Source organism: Rhinolophus sinicus, linkage group LG02, assembly GCF_036562045.2.
Source record: "Rhinolophus sinicus isolate RSC01 linkage group LG02, ASM3656204v1, whole genome shotgun sequence".
In the NCBI taxonomy this organism is placed as follows: Eukaryota; Metazoa; Chordata; class Mammalia; order Chiroptera; family Rhinolophidae; genus Rhinolophus; species Rhinolophus sinicus.
In genome coordinates, this window is record NC_133752.1 from 163,552,971 (window position 1) to 163,579,136 (window position 26,166).

Consider the following 26,166-nt stretch of genomic DNA (forward strand, 5'->3'; position numbering starts at 1 on the left):
CATGCTCTAGTTGCTGGTGCCCTAAGCATGCATCTGGTTTTCCTGGAAGCTAGGAACTATACGTCTGAGGCATAGAAAGACAGTGGAACTGGTTAATGCCATTTTGTCTTAAAATGGCTGGACAACCAAGGAGTGCATAGATTCTTTGGATATTTTCATCAAAGATATTTTAAACATACACACTATATTTCATTTTCAAAACATGTGAAGGATTATCAAATATAGCCCACATTTCTTCACCTGTGGGACAGTTTATTGAAACATCTTATATCACAGGGATATAACAAGAATAATTTATACTCAGCACATCTAGTCTTCCTTAGAGAAAGGGAACCAGATAAATACAAAGTTGCACCATTTCAAAATTTAAAAAGGAAATATTTAATTTGTGATATTAAATGTCATTGCCTTGGTTCTGTCCCCAAGATTTTCAGTGGCCATGTTTTCTGCAAAAAGTGGAGTGCTTAGGCTAAAAAGTATGGGTTTATTTTGTGGGGCCGTTGGGACAGAATATATGAAATATTCTAGGTTGTTCTGGAATATTCAGACTTGATGTTTGACTTCAAACTCTTCATACCAAGAGCCAAATTAAATCATGCTGCCTGTGTTGTGAGTGTGTACCCAACATAGCTGCCTTTCCACTGCAGCCAGCACACAACTGGGAATTACTTGCCCTGGAAACAAGAGTAAATCTATGACTTTACCAGCAGGGAAAGCCCAAATTAAAGAGCTAATCTCCCACCTGAGAGTCATCTGCTTAGTAGAATGGCCCCAACTGGAGTTTTCTCTACACAGTTTATTGCCATCAGCTGAGGGAACTGGAAGGGGGGAAGGTCTTATATTGTAATAACCCTCCTACCCTCAACACACACACATCCTTACGTAGCAAATTTCTATAGTATTCACTGGGGCAATATCTAGAAGTAATGACGATAATCCCTGGTTCTCAATCTGTAAACAATTAAAATAGTTGCAAAAAATATTATTCTCTCATAATCATCACAAAAATACATGTGCTGAAATGTGAATTTTTGTCTATTTTTGAAAGATGACCTTTGGCGCAGAGATCAAAAGATTTGCCCAAGACATGGAACAAGTGTACAGTGGTACCGGTACCAGGTGATGATTATGAGCATAGGCCAAGAAGCCAGTCGGCCTGAGGTCAAATCCTCGTTCTCCCCTCACAAGCTATGGGCCTTGAGCAAATTAATACCCCTACAGCAATACCCCTGTAAACTTGGAAGGATGATCATAACAGCCCCTACTTCAGAGGATTTCTATAAGGATCAAAAGAGTTGATATCTGTAAGGGCTTAGAACAGTGTCTGGTACATAGTAGGACTATGTAAGTATTTGTGAAATAAACAAATTAGTAGAGATGGAAAGAGCTGTCAGTTCTCAGAACTCTTAGGATATTAACTCTACTGGCTTTGTCCTATTCTCTGTCATGTGAGAGTAAAAATGCATACTTGGCTTGTGAAAGGATGTAAACATTTACACAAACACAGAGATTGTTCCATTTTAATTGAGCATCTTAAATGTGCTAGAAGCCAGCCAGAGCACAAACAAAAGCCATGCCCCTTACCATTTTCAGTGGTGCATATCTCACACATGGTGATTCTACTTCTCCCACTCCATGAAAGCATCGGGCCAAGTAAACAGGAGTGAACCACAAAATCAAATCTCCTATCCCTTTTAAGACATAAATATATACTTGATCCCCCAAGCCTGTAGGCTACATGTGCAGCACTGTAGCATTTTTCCTTCATGGCTTTAGCACATCTGACAGCAACAAGCTTCTGGGTTCGACTCTGCAATTTAAAATCGAGTGGCTTGTTTTACCTACCCAGCACGAATAAACTATCAATGAAAGTGTTTACGATGACCTTGGGAATACAAGCAAATATATCTTGATAAAAGCCCGGCTGGGGACGCATTTGTCTTGCCTGTATCTGCCCCTGTGTCTGGCGCTGGGCAACAGGCTGGCGGAGGAGAGGTGGCTCTGGGCGCTTATGTAACAGAGCGCCCGGAGCAGCTCCGCTCTCTCACTGCTTCTAATTGGTACCCTGCTGCAGCTTCAAAGTTCGTTGATTTCGGGAAGAAGGCGGTTCGGCTTCGATTTAATTACCTTCCCCTGTGGCAGGCTCATAAGTCCCCTCTGCAGTGTGCTGCGCAGGAAGAGGCAGCCGCAGCAGCAGCCCAGGGCCTTCCTGGATGTGGGTGCGAGACAATTGGGCCTTAAATGCCCTCATGGGGAATGTATCCTGAAGTACTTCTGCAAGCATATGAACCGAACACGTTTCTGAAAATTATCAAGGTGAGCCCCAGGAAGTAGGGAAAGGCGGGAGGTCCAATCTGCAGCCTAATGGCCTGCCAAATTCACGCGCAGAAGCCAGGGAGAAAGAAGGACCTTGCTCTGGTGGCTCTCTAGGGCCTTCCAAAGGGCCTCGGAAGACTGTGGTGGCTTGAGATGAAAAGACAATCCCCAGTGGTTACTGTCTTTAAGAAAAAGGAGGTATTTGTGAGTGTGTGTGTGTGTGTGTGTGTGCGTGTGCAGGTTACGAGATGCTGCCATCACCTCCTGATTGCTTTCCCTGGCTGTCTTGGTGTTCAACAGGAGGAAATAAATTCTCAGACAAAGCTTAGGCCAGGATAATACGAAGGTACTGAAATGTGGTTATGCTAGTGAGAAACACCACATGAAGATGCATTTCATTCCTTCCTCCCAAAATGGTGTGAAAAGCACAAGTAAAGTCTGCTGTAACCTGTTGTGCCTTTGGAAAACCTTGAGATTGACTGAAGCTTATTTTCTAACTGTAGATAATATAGCGGGCATCTTAGAGAGCTGGCAGGGAGCATCACTAAAGGTCACATGCAGGAGAAAAGTACCTCTGAATTTGTCAATGTCTGTCACAGGTGGGGGAAAAAAAAGGCAGCTAATGAGATGTTCCTAGTGGGGAATTCTCAACCTGGCTGACATTGGCAGTGACTTTTTTTTTTTTTTCCGTTGCTCCTTATTTTACACGCAGATGTTGAGATGGCTTTGGGGGCCTCTGTAAAGCTGATGCTTTTGCCTCTGCTGTTTCCTAGAATCATCTGGGGAGGAAATGAGGGCCTTTCACACACATTAAGGAATCTAGTTTAGAGCATTTTTTACTTGATGAGTGAAGTTCCAGTAATTTAACAGGCCATTTTTAACTAGGCTTTCTGGCTTTTAAAAGAAAATCATCACCAAGACTTGCTTTACAAAACAAACAAACAAACATGAACTGATGTCTGCTTTATCTGGCCTTCTTTTAGGGACCACCTTAGAAAAAGTGTAAGTTCCAAATGTAGGCATATCTACCAAGATTCTAACTCTATCATTCTTTTTAAAAAATAGCATCCATTAATTTTATAAATTGGAAATGTCTAACTGAAGAACATTTCAAATTTAGAGAAAAACTACACAATGCAGCTATAATTGCACTACTCACAGATAACTATTTTTTTCTAACCACATAGAGCTATTATTTTTCTATAGGATCATGCCATACATTTTGTGTAGCTAGCTTGTTTTGCTATTTAATATAATGTAAACACTTTTTATCCTAATAATGATTATTCTTTTATGACATATATATATATGTCTCAGCATATTGATTTTTATGTCAACAACTTCAATTATACTAGAATATACTAACATCTGATTTTCTGTCATCTTCCAAATTTCCAAATAATATGGTTAACTTACTCTTGCCTTCTACTTTCTTGTTTTAGTGAACAAAGGAGTATCTAGTTTTTTATGTGTTTTCTTGTAGAAGTAAATGATGTGAGTGGACAAAAAAAAAAAAAAAAAAATTACAGAAAGCTTTTTGTTCTCTGCTATAGCAGTTGAAAGAAAATATAGGAATTTGATTTCTACTAACTCTGATTGCTAACTTGGGTGTTTATGTCCCTAAACTCTGAAAGGGTATGTCTATGTTTCCATTTAAAGTAGATTCTATGTGCAGTGAAAATGCTGTGTACTTGAGCCAGCTCCATCTGGATGCACTGTCTTTAACAGAGAAAAACTACATGCACATGAAATACACACACACTTGCTAACCCATGCACATCCCAACTCTCCTCCCCCTTTGCCCTCAGACCGTTGGCACAGATCAGTTGGATGGACCCAATGTACTTTTTCTGTCTCAGTGATCCCACCTACAAGAGGAAATACACTTAGACTGTTTCATTATTAAAATATTCTAAATAACCCCCAAGATATGGAAGTGGGCACTGATATAGGCATCATTTCTCTGGCAAAGTGTTCTGTTGAACTGATGAATTTTCAACATTTCTTTTAAGGGCATTCAAGGACAGACTTCATATGTTCCATGCCAACCCAGTGCATGGAAATTAAGACTTTAAAAAATTAGCATTACATTTGGCGTCTGGATGAATTCCCTCCTAAAACAATTTTTGGCCTCCCTAAAATTTTCTAGAAAAATCAGATATTGCAACCTCTTAGAAAAGCACTCCCTTATTTTGTACTTGTGTTTCTTTCTATGTGACGATAAAAGTGAAAGAAAAATGACAACTTACTTTCATGGCAAACTGGATACATGTCCGTTCATCAACTTGATATGAGACACAAAGCATAAACAAACCAAGATAGGCCACTAAGCAGACCTGCAATGGAGAACAGGGATGAAAGGATGTTATCGGGGCAAGTTGTGAATTCTAATGACATCAATCTCAGTGTCTCCTACCAGTAACATCCTTGTTATCAAGGTGTTCATTTCATTTACTTATCTTTATGTGCTATATTTTCTCGGCTGTGGAACAGAGTTTAAAAAAATAGTAAAATCAAATTATTTCATTCTAGCCAGTATTTATTAAGTCCTTTTGATGTGCCAGGTGCCACACAAGGCAGAGTATACAACAATGAATAAAAGTTCCTCAGTCTCAATAAGTGTATAGTCCAGTCCAGGCCAAGATAAGTACACACATTATTCTGAAGCAGGGCATTATATGTCAAACGCTATTCAGAGAAGTACAAAAAGAGGGGAAAATTAACAATTGAGCTGGGCAATTAAAAAGGCTTCACTAAAGAGGTGGATTTGAAATGGTCCTTGAAAGGGATGATAATGATAATCACGATCACTAACATTTACTGAATACAAGTACTTACTTGTGCTGGGGTACTTTTAAGGGATTTGTGTGGATTTCTTCATGTAATAATCACAAAATCTTATGAAGTCGGTGCTATTATGATCCTCATATCATAATCGAGGAAGAAAGCAAAGCTAGTAAATAATGGAACCAGCACTCAGACCAGGTCTCTTGAGTGAAACAGCATGAGCAACAGCACAGAGGCAGGACTGCACAAATTGTGTGGAAAGAACAGCAAACATGTACCCAGAGCTGAAATAACAGAAGATAGAGCTACCTAGAAAGAAAAAAAAAAAAGAGCCAAAACATAGAGCTACCAGGAAAGGTAGGTTGGAAATTTGGCGTTGTAGGATTGATTTAGTAAGTAGTGGGGCTCCCTTGAAAATATTTGAGCAGGGATGACATGATTCACGACATTTTTCAGGAAAATGAGTGGTGGTGTTGGGTGGGTTGGCAGTGAGAATATCAGGATGTTATTTTACTAATCTAGGAAAGATTAATATATCAGGTGTGCCAGAGCTCAGACGGTGGCAAGTGAAGTCAGAGAAAGCGACAGGGAGGAAAAGTGTAGCAAAAGCAGAATCTGTAAGTTTTGGCTATACCATGACTGAAGGGAGGACACTGGAGAGGGAGAAATAGAAAGTGATTTCCGGGTTCTTGTGTGTCAATGATGCAAAGAGAAGGGATGCGTGTGGCTGAAAGAAGGCTCACAAGAGGAATGGCAACTTTGAGAGAAGATACTCGATTGGTGCCTCACAACAGATGTTCTTTTTAGTGCACTGGAGTTTTTTAAACAAGTTCAATCAAAACATATCTATTCACACTCAATTTTGGAAACCTTAAAATGTTGCTAAGTTCTACTTTAAGATAGAAAACATAAGCAACAGTATTGCATTTTCTAATAAGCATAATTTTCCTAGAGACGGATGTTGGAATGGTAACTGAGTGAGAATCATTTAACAAGTCATTAAATGACTTGTATGATAATATTCATAATTCCTACACCTAGGGCCAGCTTCAAACCGCAGACCATCCCTGCTAGGGTAGTAGAGCTGTTTACTTACCAAACCAACATAGCATTTTAAGGTAACACCTCTATCCTATTCACTCCTTGATTACAAAATCAATAAGTTGCTTGTACCCTCCTGGGTTCCCAAGTTGAAAGTTATTCAGGTTTCACTGAAACCTGAACAACTGCAGCCAAAAACCAAGCCGTCTGTAGTATGGGCTGTTTGCAGGGTTTTCCATCATTAGGACTAGCTGCATGGCGTAACAGCAGTAGATAATATTCCCAGTGGAGAGACGCAGCCTTAAAGTGTATGAGCATGGCATGGACTGGACAGGTCTGGGTAGAAAACAAGGCAGACAGGACCCAGGGAGGCAGCTTCTCAGCAGAAGATGCGCAAATTTGGAAGTGGTCATACTGATGTTTTTTTGTGATGTCCACATTGTGGCTGACATTTCCAGGTCAAGGATGACGTTTTTTTCTCAAAAGTCATTTTTAAAAAAATATCCAATTGATGTGTAAGTTTAATAAGGCCTGTAGGGGCTTACTATATATTATCCCATTAAGAATTTACAGGGGCAGCCGGTTAGCTCAGTTGGTTAGAGCATGGTGCTGGTAGAACCAAAGTTGCCAGTTCAATCCCCACCTGGGCCACTGTGAGCTGTGCCCTCCTTAAAAAAAAAGAAGAAGAGGAAGAAGAGGAAGAAGAGGAAGAAGAGGAAGAAGAGGAAGAAGAAGAAGAAGAAGAAGAAGAAGAAGAAGAAGAAGAAGAAGAAGAAGAAGAAGAAGAAGAAGAAGAAGAAGAAGAATTTACAGAACTGAAGCAATGGAAAAAATAGCTCCTTTTTTTGGTTATTGGCAACAAACCAGGTGGAGGCTTCTGAAACCTGCTTCTATGGGGATTGTTAAATCCCTAAGTGTGTGCCTGTGCCCCCTTGTTATGTCTGTCTGCAGGTGCATAGGGTCAGACTCTCTCCCACGTAATTGTCTTTGTCCTTCGAGGCTGCTGTGCTGAAGTTGGCATTAGCTAAGACTTTCTCCTTTGTCTTTACGAGAGACACACTCCAATGACCAAGCCAGCATCTTAGAAATCTGACTCTGTGCTTTGCTTGAACAAATTTTCCCACTTCAGTCGTGTCTGCTTCTGTGTAGCCTTGACTTAGGCTGGTTTCCCGCAAGAAGTTACACAGGAGCATATGGTAAATCCTCTACCTCATTGTAGAGGATTTCACCTAGTCGATCAACTGAACTTTCCTGAAGATATTCAATAGCCAGACCCTGTACATAGCTCTGGAAATTGAGAGGTGGAAAGAGAGTCGCAGCCTTCGAGGAGTTCTCAGTCCAGTGGAGAAAGAGAGGAGAATGAAGTTACAATACTGTATAAGTACTAGGACCAGATCTGCTGTAATACATAGAAAGGGCAATTAACCCAAGGGAGATTTAGGAACACTTCTTGGAGGAAGATGGGTTTTGAAGGCTAAGAAGAAATTAGCTAAGAGAAGGATGTGAGGAAGAGTAAGGAGAGTACTAATAGGTACAAAAGCATGGAGAAATGCAGAGCTAACAATTGAGGACACCTACAGCTCCGGCGCAGAGAGTGAAAGAAAAGGCAAAATATGTGCTTGCAGAGATGGACAGGAAGTAAGTCAGGAAGGACTTTTATTTCATTTGCAGCAAGGGGAGGCTATGATCAACGTTGCCTTTTAGAATGGTCCTTCTGGCTGTGAACAATGGATTGGGAAGGGAAGACTAGCTAAGAGGCTGCTCTATGGAGAAACGGTGAGTGCCTGAGCTCAGGGAGCAATAGGGTTGGAGCTTGGGTGTGCTTGAGTGACAAGGAGGCAGGATACCTAGGCTCTAAGGACTGACTAGATATGAGGACTGAAGAAGAGGGAGGGATCAGGAAAGTGCTAGTTGCCTGACTTGAGCTGCCAAGTGGATGGTGTTGACATTTAATAAGACAGGAGATACACGAGGAGGAGCAGAAAGGGAGTGGAAAATGATGGTGCTCACATAGACTCAAAGCTCAGCCACATGGGCCCAGAGCTCAGGAAAGAGGACGGGGCTGAGATAAGCGTGTCTTAGTCATCGGCATATGTGGAGCAATTGAAATCATCAGAAAACTGTGCCATCCAGAGTCGAATGAAAACAGAAAAGGGCCAAGGAAGTTATCCAGTTATGAAGACTCTTTGATTTTTTTTTTTTTTTTTTAACAGAAAGCATCTCAAATATACTTCTTATAATTTTGGTTGTACATCATGACACGTCTAAATATTATGAAACTGATCATCCTTTTGGTTTTTGTTAAAGTTTCACTTCTAGGTCTTTGCATAGGGTATTTGCTATAAAACCTGAATTAATTCAACATATTGTCATTTCTTGGCCTTCTGGTAGGGCTCAATTGGCTCTGGGAGCGGGGCGAGAGGCGGTATTTCATTTTCTTACCTACAGCTCTGCATGATAGAACAATACTTCTTTATTAGAGGGTTTATTGGGGGTTGAGTATAAGCACCTTCTAGAAAAGTAATATTTATTGAATACTTAAAACTGAAGGCTTTATGGCCATGGGGAGGAAACCAGATTTCTCATGCCAGACTAAGGGTCTTGTTTCCTGAGCTGGCAGGACATGGATGGCCAGAAAGACAGGGTGTTCTGACTTCCCAGGCAGGGAAAGGGGAGCTCATGTGAATGAGCAGTGAGACCCGCCAGGCCTATCTGGAACAACATTCCTGGATTCTGGGCCAGAGCTTCCATTAGATATGGTGAGGTAAGGCACGTGGAACAGAAAAAAAGGCAGTTACATAATGTTTTCAAGAAGGCACTCTTTGAACCAGACCTGGGGCAGACAGGTGGTGTCACTGAGCTCAAAGCCAAATATGAACTGGGTGGCACTGGGGAAACCAGTGCTAAAAGGGCCTCTCACCTTTAAGAGCTTGCTAAGATTTAGTTCACGTAGATAATTATGTTGATAAGAAAAGCTTGAAATGATTTTTAATGGAAAAGAGAACATGACAACCACCATCATTTTTAACCTATTTTTGGATGCATGTTTCTACAATTTGTTTGGTGTAAAGAGAAAACCGAAGTCCCAAATTCCACATTCTGTCTTTTCTTTTTCTGCTCAGAATAAAGACTGAATTCTCTCCTGTGAGTTAGAAAGTTAAACAGAGTTGAAATGTTCTCTGAATGTTAAATCCATTTCTAGATGTCTGAGTCCTGAGTCTTGTCACAGATTGTCTTTGTTTTTTGTTATTTGGCCTATTATACCTACAGTGGTGTCTTTTGAGGGTTGACATTATGAATAAAAGGTGAATTCTCGACCAATGTCTGGGAGATTTACCTACATACTATTTTTTCTTTTTTCATTTTGGCATAGCTAGAAGGTATCACCCTTAAACATTTTGTGAGAATGTGAATTATTGGTATTTACTTCTCTCTGTGTCACATGTATTTATATTCTGGTCTTGTGACATTCACACAACCTCCAATTTATTTGTTTTCTCCTTTTTGTTGTCAACAGAGCTGCTTGACAGGGCTCTCTGGGGAATACAACCTTCCCCTGTCAAATGCCTTTCAAGGTTTCTCTACTCCTTATATCCCCACCCTGTCCTTTGTGTACCTGAAATGTGACTATTTCTCTGTGTTAATCAACTTTCACCTTTGTATTTAAAGTGCTTTAATTCAGTCAATATACTAAGAAAATTAACTCTCTTTTCATGCCTGCATAACCCATTGGTCAAGAAGAGATACAGCAGAGCTGTAAGTGTTTCTCTGAATATTTCTTAAGAGAATTTCTATGGATTTTCATCTATTTAATAGAATTTAAGCTAAACTATTATAGTCATTTTCAACAAATGATAAATATATTGCAGTCTGTCAATTAAATATAATCTTGGGAGAACTGCTGATTAACACACAGTATGCTCGAGATTTAAACAATATACCAAAGAACATTTCATGAGAATCTACTAAAGGATGTTTATTGGATCAAGATTTCAAATGGATGGGAGAGAACATTTTAGCATAACTTACGCATTTCACCTGGATTCTCATTGCCACTGCCTTATGACAAGACAAAATCTAAACTAGTGGTTCAGAATCATTTGAAGGGCTTGGTAAAAACTGGTCCCATCCCCAGAATCTCAGATCGAATAGGTCTGGGGTGGGGATCTAGAATTTCTAACAAATTCCTGGGTAATGCTGATGCTGCTGGTCCTGAGGCCGTGCTTTGAGAACCATTAGTCTGAACTAAAACACTGTCTTCTAAATGCTGATGCCTAGTATGGGGTTTATCGGAATGGTGAGGGGTCTAGAGTGATACATCGACTAGTGGAGTTTCCTGTGGAAGAGTTGTTGATTATAAGTAATAATGACATGTAACAATAATAGTTTCCCCATAAAGAAATTTAGTCTATGCTATTGTAGGAGTCCTTAAAATTGGGGGTACCCTTTGTCTTCATTGCTACTTAAATATGACTTCATTCCAGAGCCTATAGCCTCCATGTGTCTGGTTGATGGTTCAGAAAGCATCTTTAAATCATCAATAAGTGTGATGAGGCAGTCTGCTACTGCTGACAGGCATTGCTCACTCCTGCTCCAAACCAAAGCAAGGCAATCACCTCCAAAACTAGACCACCTCCACCTGTACAGTGGCATGCTAGGAACTGTCTAACAACCAGCTGAAGGGGCAGGGGCTGATATCTGTACCAAGGCTGATGTCAAGCTACCAACGTGAAGTCACTGAGCACAGAGTTGGGAAGAGATGTGCACACTCAGCTTTTACAAAGAGATACCTAGCACACCCCTGCACCTCTACCACATTTTCTGCCTCCTCAGAGTCCCTTTTCTTACAGAAGCATCTGGTTACTAACTGGGATTAGTCTGTAACTACAGTAGCCTCCCCTCTTATCCACATGGGGATACCTGCCGTGACCCTCAGTGAATGCCTAAAACTGCAGCAACTACCGAACCCTATAAATACTATGTTTTTTCCTAGACACACATACCTAGGATGAAGTTAAATTTGTAAATTAGACACAGTAAGAGATTAACAACAAAAACTAATAACACAGTAGAACAATTATAACAATATACCATAATAAAAGTTATGTGGATGTGGTATCTCTCTCTCTCTCTCAGTGAACAAGTACAAATTTGTTTTACCTTCTTCATGGACAGAAGATTTGTCCTTACTGTAGATCTTAGCAACTTCAGCATATGTTCTTTTCTTTCCTTATTAAGCTGACAACTTTTACCTTTCCACTTTAAAGGAAGCACTTTATAGCCTTTCTTTGGCATATCCAAATTGCTAGCATCACTCTTGTGGTTTGGGGCCATTGTTAAGTAAAATAAGGGTTGCTTGAACAGAAGTAATGTGATACTGCAACAGTAGATCTTATAACCGACACAGCTCCTAAGTGACTAACAGGTGGGTCGCATATACAGTATGGACACAGGGGACAAAGAGATGATTCACGTCCCAGGCGGAACAGAGCAGGACCTCATGAGAGTTCATCATCTACTCAGAATGGTGCCCAATTTAAAACTTATAAATTGTTTATTTCTAGAATTTAATATTTTCAGACTGCTGTTGTCCACAGGTAACTGAAACCACAGAAAGTGAAACTGCAGATCAGGGGGCCAACTGTATATGCCAGGCATTAAACTATGCATTCTATGTAAATTCTCCCACTTGGTTTTCGTATAAATCTAATGGGGGGGTGGGGGTGTAATTGCTATTATTAGCCCAATTTTATAGATGAGGTAACTAAGGTTCAGAAAGGTTTCATGCTCAAGGCCACATAGCAAATACAGAACTGACAGCTGTACCTGTCAGAGTACAGGTACAGGCTCTTAACCATTGCATGGACTGGCTGCCTCCCTGGTGGAATTTTGACAGCACTATGAGTGAAGTGAGAACTGCAGAGATTTGGAGAACATTCCATCCTCTGCTCCCTTCTGTGCTGAATAGCTTGAAGCATCACTCCTGAGACAGTGTGTGAAAAACATAGTCTTTGAGATCCAAACAACTGTCCAAGTTGCGGGAAGGTGATACAGTCTTTGAGACTCAGTCTCATCATGTATAAAATGGAAAAAATAATTCTTAGCTTATAATGTGTTTTAAGGATCAAAAATAATGTGTTTGGCATTATAATTGGTATTATTTTTTCCATCTCATATGACCTCAAACTGTGCAGTATAACTTACTCTGAAATTTGAGCTGAAATGAATATATGTAAATGTAGCCTTCTATTACATCTTAGAAATAATATCATTCTGTTCATTTAACAAATATTCATTGTGCCCCTACACAATGTGCCAGGTACTCTTTGAGGCTCTGGAGATACTACAGTGAACAGAAGAGACAAAAATCGCTGCCTGGATGGGGTCAATGCTTTGAAGATGAGAGGCAGATTATAAACAAGTAAGTAGATATTCGTCAGTAGTTGAGAAGAGCTATGGAGAACGTAGCATTTATCATCATAGCTGCTTTTTCCCACAAACATGACATGTAATAATTAGCAAAATGCAAACAATAAGTCTTTAAAGTGATATGCCCCCCCCCCCAAAGAAAATGAATTGGTGATGCACAGCAACCACTTAAAAAAAGATGATGGACTCAAGTTGTTTTTCATGAGAGCTTTGCTGGTTCTGTTGTTTCAACAACACATATCCACTGAAAGTTATCTAAGATCTCACAGCCTCCCTAAAAGATAACATATACCTGCCTCGAAGAAGGGGCAATGGCGGGTAACTATATAAAATTTTACAGCAAATTGGGCCGCATACCTGAAGACAGAGACCAAGGCAGTGTTTCTTAGCTGTGGATTTGACAGACCTGAGTTCGAAATCCACCTTCACCACTTTTAGCTTTTGACCTTGGACAAGTTAACCTCTTTGAGCCTCAGTATTATCATCAGTGGGATGATAACAACAATGCCTACTTCATAAATTGCTGTGAAGACTGTATAAGACGGCACATGTAAAGGACTTAGGATAAGACCCGGCACATATGAAGCAGTCAGTACATATTTGTCAAATAAATAAATGAATCCTTTCATTTAGTGATTTGGGTTACTTTTGCTTTCATAACAAGGACCCACTTTTCAAAAAACTTTCCAATAATGTTGACATAAATAGTTTGCAGACACTTAAGGGTTATAAAACTTCTTTATTTGCTTCTTTTTCTTTCTGCTACCAACCTATTTATTATCTACTACTCAGGAAATACCAATCTTGGTAGCCACGCCAATCTGTTTATGTTTCTCTGATTACACTATCATGGTTTTACAAAGACAAGCATTTCATTTCTGAACAAAAAAAAAAAAATGGTGTTCAGCTAAAAATATTTTCTGTCCATAACAGATACAAAATTAATATTACTTAAAAAAAGTTATTTCAGCCAAAATTAGTGCACAGATATTAACTGGAAATTCCAAAAGTGATAGGCATGTAAATATAGAGATTCAAAATCAACCAAAGAGTTTATGGTAGAATTGACCATCAAGCTGAGGGGGAAAACTGGAACTGTCTATCTCTAAATACTACAAATATTAATGTACAGGCATTAAAATCCAGAACAATCATTATAATTTTGAAAAACAATTTTTTTCTTAGTTTTTATTAAATCAAGCTCAAAGTAGTAGCTTCTTTTTCACTACAAGCAAAACTATGGCTAGCAACTTTTTATAGCTGGCCATTTCTGTAAAGGAGCGTTTTACTTAGCCTATCATATATCAGGAAGATATTAAATTTACCTTAGGAATCTACAACACGAGAACTTCACTGTTTTACTCTTTTTGTTTTTTCATTATAGTAAAAATTGCTAGTCGAGAGCTTTAGTACAGAAATACTCTCTTCATCCAAGGACTAAGTTCCACTAGGAAGGGTTTGGTTTATAACACACATCCTTATATGTTTATTTCCACATTTTTCTATGGGGGTTAAAGAGAATAATTTGTAATATTTATTTTGCAAAGATGACCTAAGAGATTATTTTTTAAAAAAACTGGTAGAGATCCAGGTGAAACTTTCTCAGGGAAAATGTAATTCTAGATGACCAATTCTGTTCCAGAAAATTATTTATTTTCAGGTTCTAAAGGGAGAAGACACTTGCTCAACCACCTAAGTTTAGCCCATCTATAATATTCAGTCAATCTTTTTTTCCCCTTTTATTATTGTAATTGTCCTTTTGCCTAAGGAGTTGATACCTGACAGGTCTATGTCTGAATTACTGTAAGTATATGGAACTTTTCATATATGAGTATTCAAAGACATTCAAAATGAACCAAAGTAAATGACTTATGTGCTTATTAATTAAACTCAAAAACAAAAGCAGGCTTATTGTCATGGAGAAGTTTTCCAAATCTAGATCTTTCTGGAAAATAAATTGTAAAAATAAAATTTCTAAGAATTTATGAGGCAATTCTTAAGGAAATTATTGTTCATGTAATTGCCAGCAATGAGAGTAGATTCACCAGCTCTGTTGTGATAAAAGCTCTCTTTGGTTGGGAAAGAAGTATGGGGTTGGTAAAGAATTAAGGAGCACTTAACATACCAGGCTGAAATCTTTTGTATGGTAAGGTACATCCTTTCTAATTCAAAGTGGTGGATTTTATCATGATTTGAAACTATCTCATAACCAGAAACAGTCTTCCCTTAGTATTCGTAAGGAACTGGTTCTATGACCCCAAAAGATACCCTAATCTACAGATGTTCAAGTTCTTTATATAAAATGGTATAGTATCTGTATATAACCTACATGTATCCTCCAATAGAATTTAAAGCATCTCTAGATTACTTATAATACTTAATACACTGTAAATGCTATGTAAATAGTTATTATACTATATTGTTTAGGGAATAATGACAAAAAATCTGTAGATGTTCAGTACAGATGCAACCATTGTAGGCCTAACTACATAGTACACATCAGGAATGACGTAACATTTTTCAAATATTTTTGATCTGCAGTTAGTTTAATCTGCACATACAGAACCACAGATATGTAATATATATATATATATATATATATATATATATATATATATATATATATATATATATACACATATATAATGTTATATGTATATTTAATTTTTTAACAGTGTTGCACTGTAATTTGCATTGCTGTATAGTTTGGATAGATCTGTTGTACAAGCACAGAAAGAGTAGGAAGGAAATGTGCTTGTTAAGTAACTGCTATTTCTCAGCACACATTGTGCTTTGCAGATGTTCACTTGTATCTTGTATGTTGTTTTATAGGATATTAGAAAATAATCCTGATGGAATTGATAAAAGGAGTTAGAACTTGTGACCAGCAGCTATATGCGGGTGTGTGAATCTTCCGAATCCTATAGGTATGGTATGTTTTCCTTGATTTTCTTGCCAAAGTAACACTGGAAAACCAGAGAGATCTGCAAGAGATGTGCCAACACAAAGTTGCTACCAATTCATAAGTTCCAAAGCCTTGCTTGAAAATGATTGCAAATAGCTCATCATTTTGAATCAATGAATCTCACAACTGAGTGTTTCACCAGCTCAGAAAACTGAGAGGAAAATCTGACATAAGAGTATGACTTATAACGGAGATATTCAAGTAGGATCCCTTTGGTTTGGGTCTTATTTTAATACTATAACACGGATTTGTATATTCACATTAAGATTCATATTTTATAGGAACTGCTGGGTAGTTTTGCAATTATATCCTCAAAAGACTGAATAAACACAAACAACAGAATTATGAATCAATAAAGTTGATTGTGGATGAAAACTGAGCTTAAGTCATAGGACACAAGTTGTGCCTTTGACCTAAAATGTCCTTTCACTTCTTTATCCTCTTGGTATAGTACTCCTTCAACCATTTTGAATCCAAAACATTCATTCTGTAAACCCTGCTCAAAAAATCTCCTCTACCCAGAAAGGCTACCCTTTATGCATTACCCACTTTGTATACATTACCTCCTTTACTCCCTAAAACAATGCAATAAGAATATTACTCCAATCTAGAGGAAATAGTGACTCAGAGAGGTGAAGAAACTTGCAAATTGATCCAAAGAATATTTTTTAAAGTAGCAAGGTTTTATTTCTACATAATATTAAGGACTAAATGATATGAAACTCTCCTTTCTATAAAACACTTTAAAATGCTCTGAACTTCTACAGGTGAAGAGATGGAGCTGAGATCATGGCATAAAGGCAAGCCCTTTAAATGGCTACACACTTACACTAGAAAATTATTAACCACATAGCACTGAACGTCATCAAGACAATTGTTCTGTCTCAGCTTATGGGGAGTGGAGGAGATTCTGAGGGTTTTCTACTACTTGCATGGTCCTGGAACCTTTAAGATGAGGAAGTAGAAAGTATCATGAAAGCAATCCTTGGGGGTAAAAAACCCTGGTTTTTACAACAGATACATTGTAGGGGACAGAGAGGGATGGAGGGGAGAGAAAGAACAGAAAGGAGAGAGAAGGTAAATCTTATTTTTTTAATTAAAGTTTATTGGGGTGACAATTGTTAGTAAAGTTACATAGATTTCAGGTATACAATTCTGTATTACATCATCTATAAATCACATTGTGTGTTCACCACCCAAATTTTTATTTTTTATTTTATTATTTTTTTCAGTTACAGTTGACATTCAATATTATTTTGTATTAGTAAGAAAGGGTAAATCTTTGAGTAAAGAAACATAAAAAATATATGAACCAACTGCAGTTTATAGATCTTATTGAGATCCTGATTTTGACAAACTATGAAGGAATATTCATGAGTTAATGGGTATTTGAACACAGATTTGGTCCTACTAAGAAACTGTTAACTTGTTAGGTGTGATTGGTACTTTGATTACTTTTTAGGCATCATCTTTTGACCTACATAGTGAAATATTTATGGATGAAATGATATAATACTTGGGATTTACTTCAAAATAATCCAGAGTGTAGTGTGTGTGTGTATGGAGGGAATATACGAGCATACAAATAAAGCAAGATTGATCATGAGTTAATAATTCTTGGAGCTGGGTGATGATAAAATGTTGTTCATTATACTATTTTATTGACGACTTTTGTGTGTGCTTGAAATTTTCCATAATAAATAGGTTAAGGAAAAAAAACACACAAAAAACTTGTTCTTGGCTCATGATTCCACTGGGACACCTGGCAAGACAAACCATCTGGAAGGTTTACACCCTCCAATAGGCACACCAAATTATCACATATAAAGCCTCTTGGAAAATGAATTCAGAAACCCGTTATAGAAAACATTGGAAGAATCAATTCATTAGTGAAGGCCAGCACTCACAAGCATATAAGTGTATGCTCTCTCTCTCTCTCTCTCTCTCTCTCTCTCTCTCTCTCTCTCTCTCTCTCTCTCTCTCCCCCTCCCTCCCTCCCCCACCCACTCTCTCTCCCTTTCTCCCTCCCTTCCATCCTTCCTCCCTCTTCTCCCCCCTCAGAATTAAAGCCACATGAATTTTAAATAGAGCCTATAAAAAATACATTCAAAATAATTAATGACATAAAGGAAGGAAATTAAAATTAAATAAAGAATAGGGCACTTAAAAAAAATACCAGGGACATATTTTTAAAAATCAAAAACAACAAAATAGAAGTTCTAAAATTGAAAAATAAAATCATTGGAATTAAAAGCTCAATGGACAAATAACAGGCAGATTAAACTCAACTGAAAAGGGGAACAGTGAACTAAAAGACAGATATGAGGAAATAACCCAAAATACAGCACAGAGAATTGGAGAGATGAAGCACAAAAGAGAGGTTAAGAAACAGGAAAGATATACTAAATAGGAGGTCCAATCAAGTTGGTGGAGTAGGCAAATGCTGTGACCACAACGGAACTACAACCAAACTACAGAACAACCATCATTGAGAATCACCTGAAGTCTAGCTGACAGAAGTCCTATAACTAAGGGTATACAGAAGAAGTCATGTCAAGTCTGGCAGGAGGGGCTGAGATGCAGAACAGGCCAGTGCCATACTTATGTGTAGCTCTTAAAAATCAGGAGGGCTATCTTGGCTGTGGAGGTCCTGCCTAAGGAGTGAGGGGTCTCAGCCAAGGGTTCCAGTGATGGGGAGAGAAGTCCACATAACTTCTGGCTGTGAAAATCAGCAGAGATTGTGGCTGAGTGAGACAGAGGATGGCTGGAGTCCCAGGCATTCCTCTCAAAGGGCCCACACGTGGACTTATTTGCTGACAGACTCACTCACTCTGAGCTCCAGCTCTGGGGCAGCAGTTTGAAAAACACCAGGGACATATGGAGAGGAACTGAATTGTCTGGCTGTAGGGAGAGGCCTGGAGGGGCAGCTTTCTCCTAGACAGAAGTGATGGCACAGGCCACTGTTCCCTTGTTAAGCCCTCACCCACCCAACATGTAGATGCAGGCAGGTACCATATCTCAGTCTCCATTAACCTGGCTAATACCATTCACACCACCCTGGTGATTCCCTAAGACCCTGCACCACCCAACATATGAGCCCATCCTGCCATGTCCAGTGGCTTTTCCATACAAAATTCTGTTTTGACTCATGCTACAGACTTTTCTAAAAATCTCTCAAAGGTTCACAAACCCCAAACAAGCAGGATCTGGCCTACACATGCCCTGTACCTCTTGCTAAGCAGCCCCAAGTCTGTTACTAGTGACAGTCGGCCTCAGTTCATAGCTTAGCCTCTCCCAGGCACCTCCAAGCCAAGTACAAGTGGCAACCATCTGCAGATCACGTTGTAGGTCATACCAGGTGGCCCCAGGCAAGGTACAGGCAGCAGCTCACCTTGGTCTACAACAGAGCCCTTCCCAAGAGGCCCCAGAACCAACACATCCAGTGGTCAGCTTCAGACCGCACCAGAGCACCCAACCACCTACACAAAAGATACACCCAAAGGGCAGACTGGGCAGGCACCAGAGTCCTGCTAAAGTGAACCCTGCTCTGTAGGGTCAGCCCCTGCACAACAGCTCCTCCACTATAGTCACAGCCAGTCCTCACAACCAATCAGCCCAAGAGTCAATCCCTCCTATTGATGTGCAAACAACAACCAAGGTTCAATTACAATAGGAAGGTACACACAACCCACACAAAGGACATACCTGCAACATCTGCCTCAGGTAACCAGGGAGAATGCACCACTGGGCCCCACATAAGGCCACTCTCCTAAGACTGGGAGATGTAACAGCTCTACCTAATACATAGAAACAAACACAGAGAGGCAGCTAAAATGGGGAGACAAAGAAACATGTCCCAAGTGAAAGAACAGATCAAAGCTCCAGAAAAAGAACTAAACAAAATGAAGACACGCAATCTACCAGATACAGAAATCAAAACACTGGTTATAAAGATGCTCAGTGATTTCAGTGAGAACTTTAGCAAAGAGATATGAAACATAAAAATGGAAATAGGAAACATAAAAAACTACTAGTCAGAAATGAAGGCTACATTAGAGAGAATCAATAGTAGATTAGATGAAGCAAAGGATCAAATCAGCAATTTGAAAGATAAGGAGCAGAAAACACCCAATAAGATCAGCAAAAAGAAAAAAGAATCCAAAAAATGAGGAGAGTTTAAAGGAACTCTGGGACAACATCAAGCATGGCAACATTCGCATCATAGGGGTACCAGAAGGAGAAGAGAGGAATTGAAAACCCATTTGAAGAAATAATGACGGAAAACTTCCCTAACTTGGCAAAAGAAATAGACATACAAGCCCAGGAAGTGCAGAGAGTCCCAAACAAGATGAACCTAAACAGGCCCACACCAGGACATATCATAATTAACATGCTGGAAGTTAAAGACAAAGAGAGAATCTTAAAAGCAGCAAGAAAAAAGCAGTTAGTTACCTACAAGGGGGCTCCCATAAAACTGTCAGCTGATTTGTCAACAGAAACTTTGCAGGCCAGAAGGGACTGTGATGAAAAACAAGGACGTACAACCAAGATTACTCTACCTAGCCAAGCTGTCATTTACAATCAAAGGACAGATAAAGAGCCTTTCAGACAAGAAAAAGTTAAAGGAGTTCATCAGCACCAAACAAGTATTACATGAAATGTTAAAGGGATTTCTTGAAGAAGAAGGAGGGGGAGGAGGAGGAGGAGGAGAAGAACAAGAAGAACAAGAACAAGAATCAAAATCAAAAATGAATAAAATGGCAATAACTACATATCTATCAACAATTGCTTTAAATGTAAATGGATTAAATACTCCAATCAAAAGACATAGAATGGCTGAATGGATAAGAAATCAAAACCCTTACATAAACTGCCTAGAAAAGACTCACTTCAGATGGAAAAACACACATGGACTGAAAGTAAAGGGATGGAAAAAGATATTTCATGAAAATGGAAACAAACAAAAAAACCTGAGGTAGAAATACTTATACCAGACAAAATAGACTTTAAAACAAAGGCTAATAAAAGAGAAAAAGAAAGACACAGCAATCCCAATTCTCGGTATTTAGCCAAAGAAACCCAAAACACTACTTCAAAGGAATATGTGCATCCATATGTTCACTGCAGCATTGTTTACAATAGCCAAAATATAGAAGTAGCTTGGGTATACATCAATGGATGAATGGATAAAGATGAGGTACACATATATAACGGAATATTATTCAGCCATAAAATAAAAATGAAATCTTGCCATGTGCAACAATAGGGATACCTAGTGGGTATTATGCTGAGTGGAGTAAGTCAGAAATAGAAAGACAAATGCCATATGATTTCACTTATACATGGAATCTAGAGAACAGGATGAAGAAACAAACAAAACAGAAACAAGCTCATAGATACAGAGAGTATTTTGATGATTGCTGGACTGGGGGGATAAGGAGGTTGGTTGAAGAGAGGGAGGGTATTAAAAGGTACAAATTGGTAGTTACAAAATAGTCATGGGGATGTATATTATAGCCTGGGGAGTATAGTTAGTTGTATTGTAATAACTATGTATGTTTTCAGGTGGGTATTGGATTTATCAGGGTGATCACTTCATAAGTTATATAAATGTCTAATCACTCTGTTGTACACCTGAAACTAATATAATATTGTATGTCAACTGTAATTGAAAATGTTTTAAAATATTTTTAAAAAAGAAACAGGGAATATAAAATAAGAAGGTCCGAACACATATCTGATACCAGTTTCAAAGAGACTAAAGAGATGAGAGATATTTGAAAAAAATAAATTTTTTCAAGTATTTCATATATTCTGAATTTTTTTCAGAATTGATGAAGGACAAAATTCTTAGATTCAGGAAATATAACAAGACCTCAGTCAGATAAATAAAAAGAAAATACACATTTAAACACATTCTAGCTAAACTGTAAAACATTGTAGAATATCAAATAAATGGAGAGATACTCTTTCCTCGTGGACAGAAAATACAAACTGAACCAAAGTGCCACAAGCATTTTTCTTGTAACTTCACAAGACAATTCTAAAATATATATGAAAGAAAATATGGCTAAAACTCACCAACCCAATTTTGAAGAATAAGATGGAGATGGAGCCACTTATGCTATCATCTTTATAACAAGATGCATTATAGTGGTATTGTTTTTCAATTTTAATTTAGATAATGTAGTATTGGCACAGTGATAGACAAATAAAACAATGGAATTGAAGAGAATCACAAACACAATATTCAAATCTAATATGGAAATTTTATAGATGATAAATGGGCATAGCAGTGCAGTATAGAAAGGATTGATTATTTATTAAATGGTACTAAACAATTAATAATCCTAAGTGAAAAACAAAATATGAACACTACCTCACACATATAAAAAAATTAGACCACTTAGATTAAAAATATAAATACAAAAGCAAATATTCAACGTTTTTAGAAAATGATGTAGAAAAATATTTTTATGACCTTGGAGTAGAGAAATTTTTAAAAATACATCAAGACACATACCATAAAGAAGATTGATAAGTATAAATATATTAAATTTAAATATCTTTCACTACAAAGGCACCATAACCAAAATTAAAAGACATGGTAGCAACTTGGAGAGTGTATTTACAGTACCTAAAACCAAGATGGTTAAGTAACAAAGGTAATAAATTCTATAAATCAATAAGTAAGAGACAAACAACCCATAGAAAATATTTACTGAATAAATGATAGAAAACAAACTAAAATGGCCAATAAACATATAGAATATGTTCAACCTGAGTAGTAATCAGAAAAATGTAAATTAAAACAAGATATCATTGCACAAAAATAAAATAGCAAAAATTAAAATTGACAGCAACAAATGTTGGCAAGTATATAGATCAGAAGGAACTCTGATTTACTTTTAGTGGAATGTAAATTAGTACAACTTTTGGGTTTGTGGTACTAATTTGTCAATATCTAGTAAGCTGACGATGTCTACATCTTATGACCCAATAATTAAATTCTTAGGGATATGCTCTAAAGAAACTTTGAGATATGTGCACAGAGAGCCATGGAAAAGAATGTCCATTACAACATTGTTTGTACTTGCAAAAAAAAACTTATTTTTGAAAACAACCTAAATTTTCATCAAGAGAATGAACAATTGTTGTATATTCCTATAATGAAATATAGTATAGCAAAAATGAATGAGCTATATCCATGTACTATTATGAATAAATCTCAAAAACAATGTTGAAAAAAATGTTATGGCACCACTTGTATAAAATTTTAAACATATAAGACTATTGATTATGGATATTTACCTATTTAAAAAGTATGAAAACATACACAGGTATGATTAATACCAAATTCAGGATAATAGATACCTCCAGAGAAGGAGGGTGTGGTAGGAGGATATGATTAAAAAAGGAAACTGGTGTTTTCTTTCTTTAAAAAAAAAAAAAAAAAAAATAGGTGGTCTGGGACACAACCAAGATGGCGTAGCAGGTAAACACTGTGCTTACCTTCTCTCACATCAAAATTACAACTAATCTACAAAACAACCATTACTGAGAATAACCTAAAATCAAGCGGAACTGAAACTTTTCAACTAAGGACGTGCAGAAGAAGCCACCTCCAGACTGTAGGAGGGGCAGAGACATGGAACAGGCTGGTCCCATATCTGTATGACCATTAAAGATCAGGAGGAATATTTTGGCTCTGTGAGGATCACCCCACCCCCAGAGAAGCAAGAGATGGCAGCCCACCCCAGCCCAGGGTTCCAGTGCCAGGGAGAGAAGTCCCCATAATATCTGGTTGTGAAAAACAGCGGAGATTGTGACTGAGTGGGACTGAATTCAGCTGCACTCCCAGGTGCTCCTCTTCAAGGGACTGTGCATGGACTTACACACCAATGGAATCACTTGCTCTGAGCTCCAGGGCTGGGGCAGCAGCTAGAAAGGCAACAGGGACATATGGTGGGGAATTGAGTTGTCTGGCTTGAGACGGGGGCTGGAGAGGCAGCTTTCTCCTGGACGGGAAGCTGGTGGAGGCCATTGTTTCTTTACTGAGCCCACCCCCTTTCCCCTGTGCAGATGCAGGGAGCTGCCATATCTTAAGTCTCCATTGTTTATTCGCCAAGCCCTGCTGATTCAGGACCTAGCCCCACCCAACTTTCGGGCACACCCAGGATGCTTTCAGTGGCTTTTTCATGCAGACCTCCTGCCTTAGCTCATGCTGCAGACTTTCCTAGGGTCTCACAAAGGAACATGGAACCCAGACAAGCAGTATCTGGCTTAAGTTTGTCCTGTACCTCTGGCTAAACAGCGCTAAGCTGGCACTAGTGGCAGCCAGCCTTGGTTTGCGGCACTTGCAAGCACCGAACAGGTGGCAGCCATCTGTGGATTTCTTTGTGGCTCCTGCTGGGTGGCCCTGAGTGGGGCACAGGCTGTGGCTGAACTTGACCTACAGCATATCCCCTCCAATCTGGTCCTGGGGCTGGTGCCCCCAGTGCCCAGCTTCAAAATGAGCTGTAGCATTACCCATCCACTGCAGTGGATTGGGCAGGCACCAGAGTCCTGCTGAGGCAGATCCTGCTCTGTAGGGTCAGCCCCGGCACAACTCTTTTACTGCAGTCAGGCCAGTCCTCACAACCAGTGAGCCCAATGGTCAGTCCCTCCCACTGATCTGCAATTATCAACCAAGGCTCAACTATAAGAGGAGGGCACACACAATCCACACAAGGGACACACATGGAGTGTGTGACTCAGGTGACAAGGAAGACTGTACCACTGAGCCCCACAGCACACCTACTACATAAGGCCACTCTACTAAGACCAGAAGACATTGCAGCCCAAACTAATACATAGAAACAAACAGGGAGGCAGCCAAAATGGTGAGACAAAGAAACATGTCCCAAATAAAAGAACAGAACAAAGCTCCAGAGAAAAAAAACTAAGTGAAATGGAGATAAGCAATCTATCAGATGCAGAATTCCAAATACTGGTTACAAGAATGCTCAATGATCTCAGGGAGAACTGCAACAGAGAGACAGGAAGCACAAAAATAAGAGATGGAAACTATGAAAAAGAACCAGTCAGAAATAAAGGATACAATAATGGAAGTAAAGAATATAGTACAGGGAATCAACAGTAGATTAGATGAAGCAGAAGATCCAACCAGCAATGTAGAAGATAAGGTAGCAGAAAACACCCAACCAGAATAGCAAAAAGAAAAAAGAATCCAAAAAATTGAGGAGAGTTTAAGGGGACTCTGGGACAATATCAAGCATACCAACATTTGCACTATAGGAGTACCACAAAGAGAAGACAGACAGCAAGGAATTGAAAACCTATTTGAAGAAATAATGACAGAAAACTTCCTTAACCTGGTGAAGGAAATAGATATACAAGTCCAGAAAGCACAGAGTCCCAAACAAGATTAAATCCAAAGAGGTGAACACCAAGACACATCATAATTAAAATGCAAAAGGTTAAAGACAAAGAGAGAATCTTAAAAGCAGCAAAAGAAAAGCAGTTAGTTACCTACAAGGGAGCCCCCATAAAACTGGCAGCTGATTTCTCAATAGAAACTTGGCAGGAAAGAAGGGAGTGACAGAAAATATTCTAAGTGATGAAAAGCAATGACATACAACCAAGATTACTCTACCCAGCAAAGCTATCATTTAGAATTAAAGGACAGATAAGGAGCTTCCCAGACAAGAAGAAGCTGAAGGAGTTCATCACCACCAAACCAGTATTACAAGGAATCTTAGAAGGACTTCTTTAAGATGGGAGGGGGGTTAAGGATGGGTGAAAGGAGAAAGGATTAAGAAGTACAAATTGGTTGTTACACCGTAGTCAAGGGGATGTAGGGTATAGCATAAGGAATATAGTCAATAACATTGTAATAACTAGGTATGGTGCCAGGTAGGTACTAGATATATCAGGGTGATAGATGGGAATGGGATTGGGGTCAGGGTGAAAAAGGTGAAGGCATTAAGAAATACAAATTGGTAGTTAATACAGTATGGGGAACATAATCAACAATGTTGTAAAGATCGTGTAAGGTGCCAGATGGGCACTGGGACTTGTCAGGGGGATCACTTTATAGACTGTGTAGATGTCTGACCAATGCACTACACACCTGAAGAGCTGAAGTAGAATAATACTGAATGTCAACTATAACTAAACATATAGGTATATATATAGTCACGGGATGTGGAGTACAACATAGGGAAGATAGTTGATGGTATTGTAACGAGGGGTAAGATGTCAGAGGGGTAGTAGCTTGGGGGGTGGGTTATCACTTTATGAGGGGTTTAAATGTCTAACTATTATGTTGCTTTGTATACCTAAAACAAACAAACAAAAAACTAAAACAACATAACAAAATATTAAAACTTGACAAACCTGGGAATAAGAAGGTTTTTTTTATTATTCTCTATATGCTACTGTAGACTTAGACATTTTCATAATTAAAAACTAATCATAGAACTGCCCATGCTTATTCAAACCCACACAAAAATGAAAATAAAAATCATAACCAAAAGTTTTTTGGAAATGGCTTCAAATTGGCAGAACCAAGAGTCCACCCACATTTGTTTTATTCCAAATCTGGAGCCCCTCCTACAATTTCAGAT

At 38.6% G+C, this 26,166-nt stretch overlaps 1 protein-coding gene and 1 long non-coding RNA gene across 3 annotated transcripts in view; one reads left to right on the plus strand and one right to left on the minus strand.

Moving 5' to 3' along the window:
* The window catches only part of SSPN (sarcospan), a 47,819-nt gene that overhangs the window by 11,188 nt on the left and 10,465 nt on the right, over positions 1–26,166 (minus strand). For both annotated transcript variants that reach the window (XM_019737590.2, XM_019737581.2), the window contains exon 2: positions 4,566–4,652. In XM_019737590.2, coding sequence (XP_019593149.1) covers positions 4,566–4,652 — 87 coding nt within the window. The remainder of the gene's footprint in view (positions 1–4,565; positions 4,653–26,166) is intronic.
* Positions 1,013–15,776, plus strand: LOC141570125 (uncharacterized). The gene is made up of 3 exons (XR_012494028.1): positions 1,013–2,316; positions 12,464–12,565; positions 15,406–15,776. It is a non-coding gene; the product is annotated as an uncharacterized LOC141570125 (long non-coding RNA).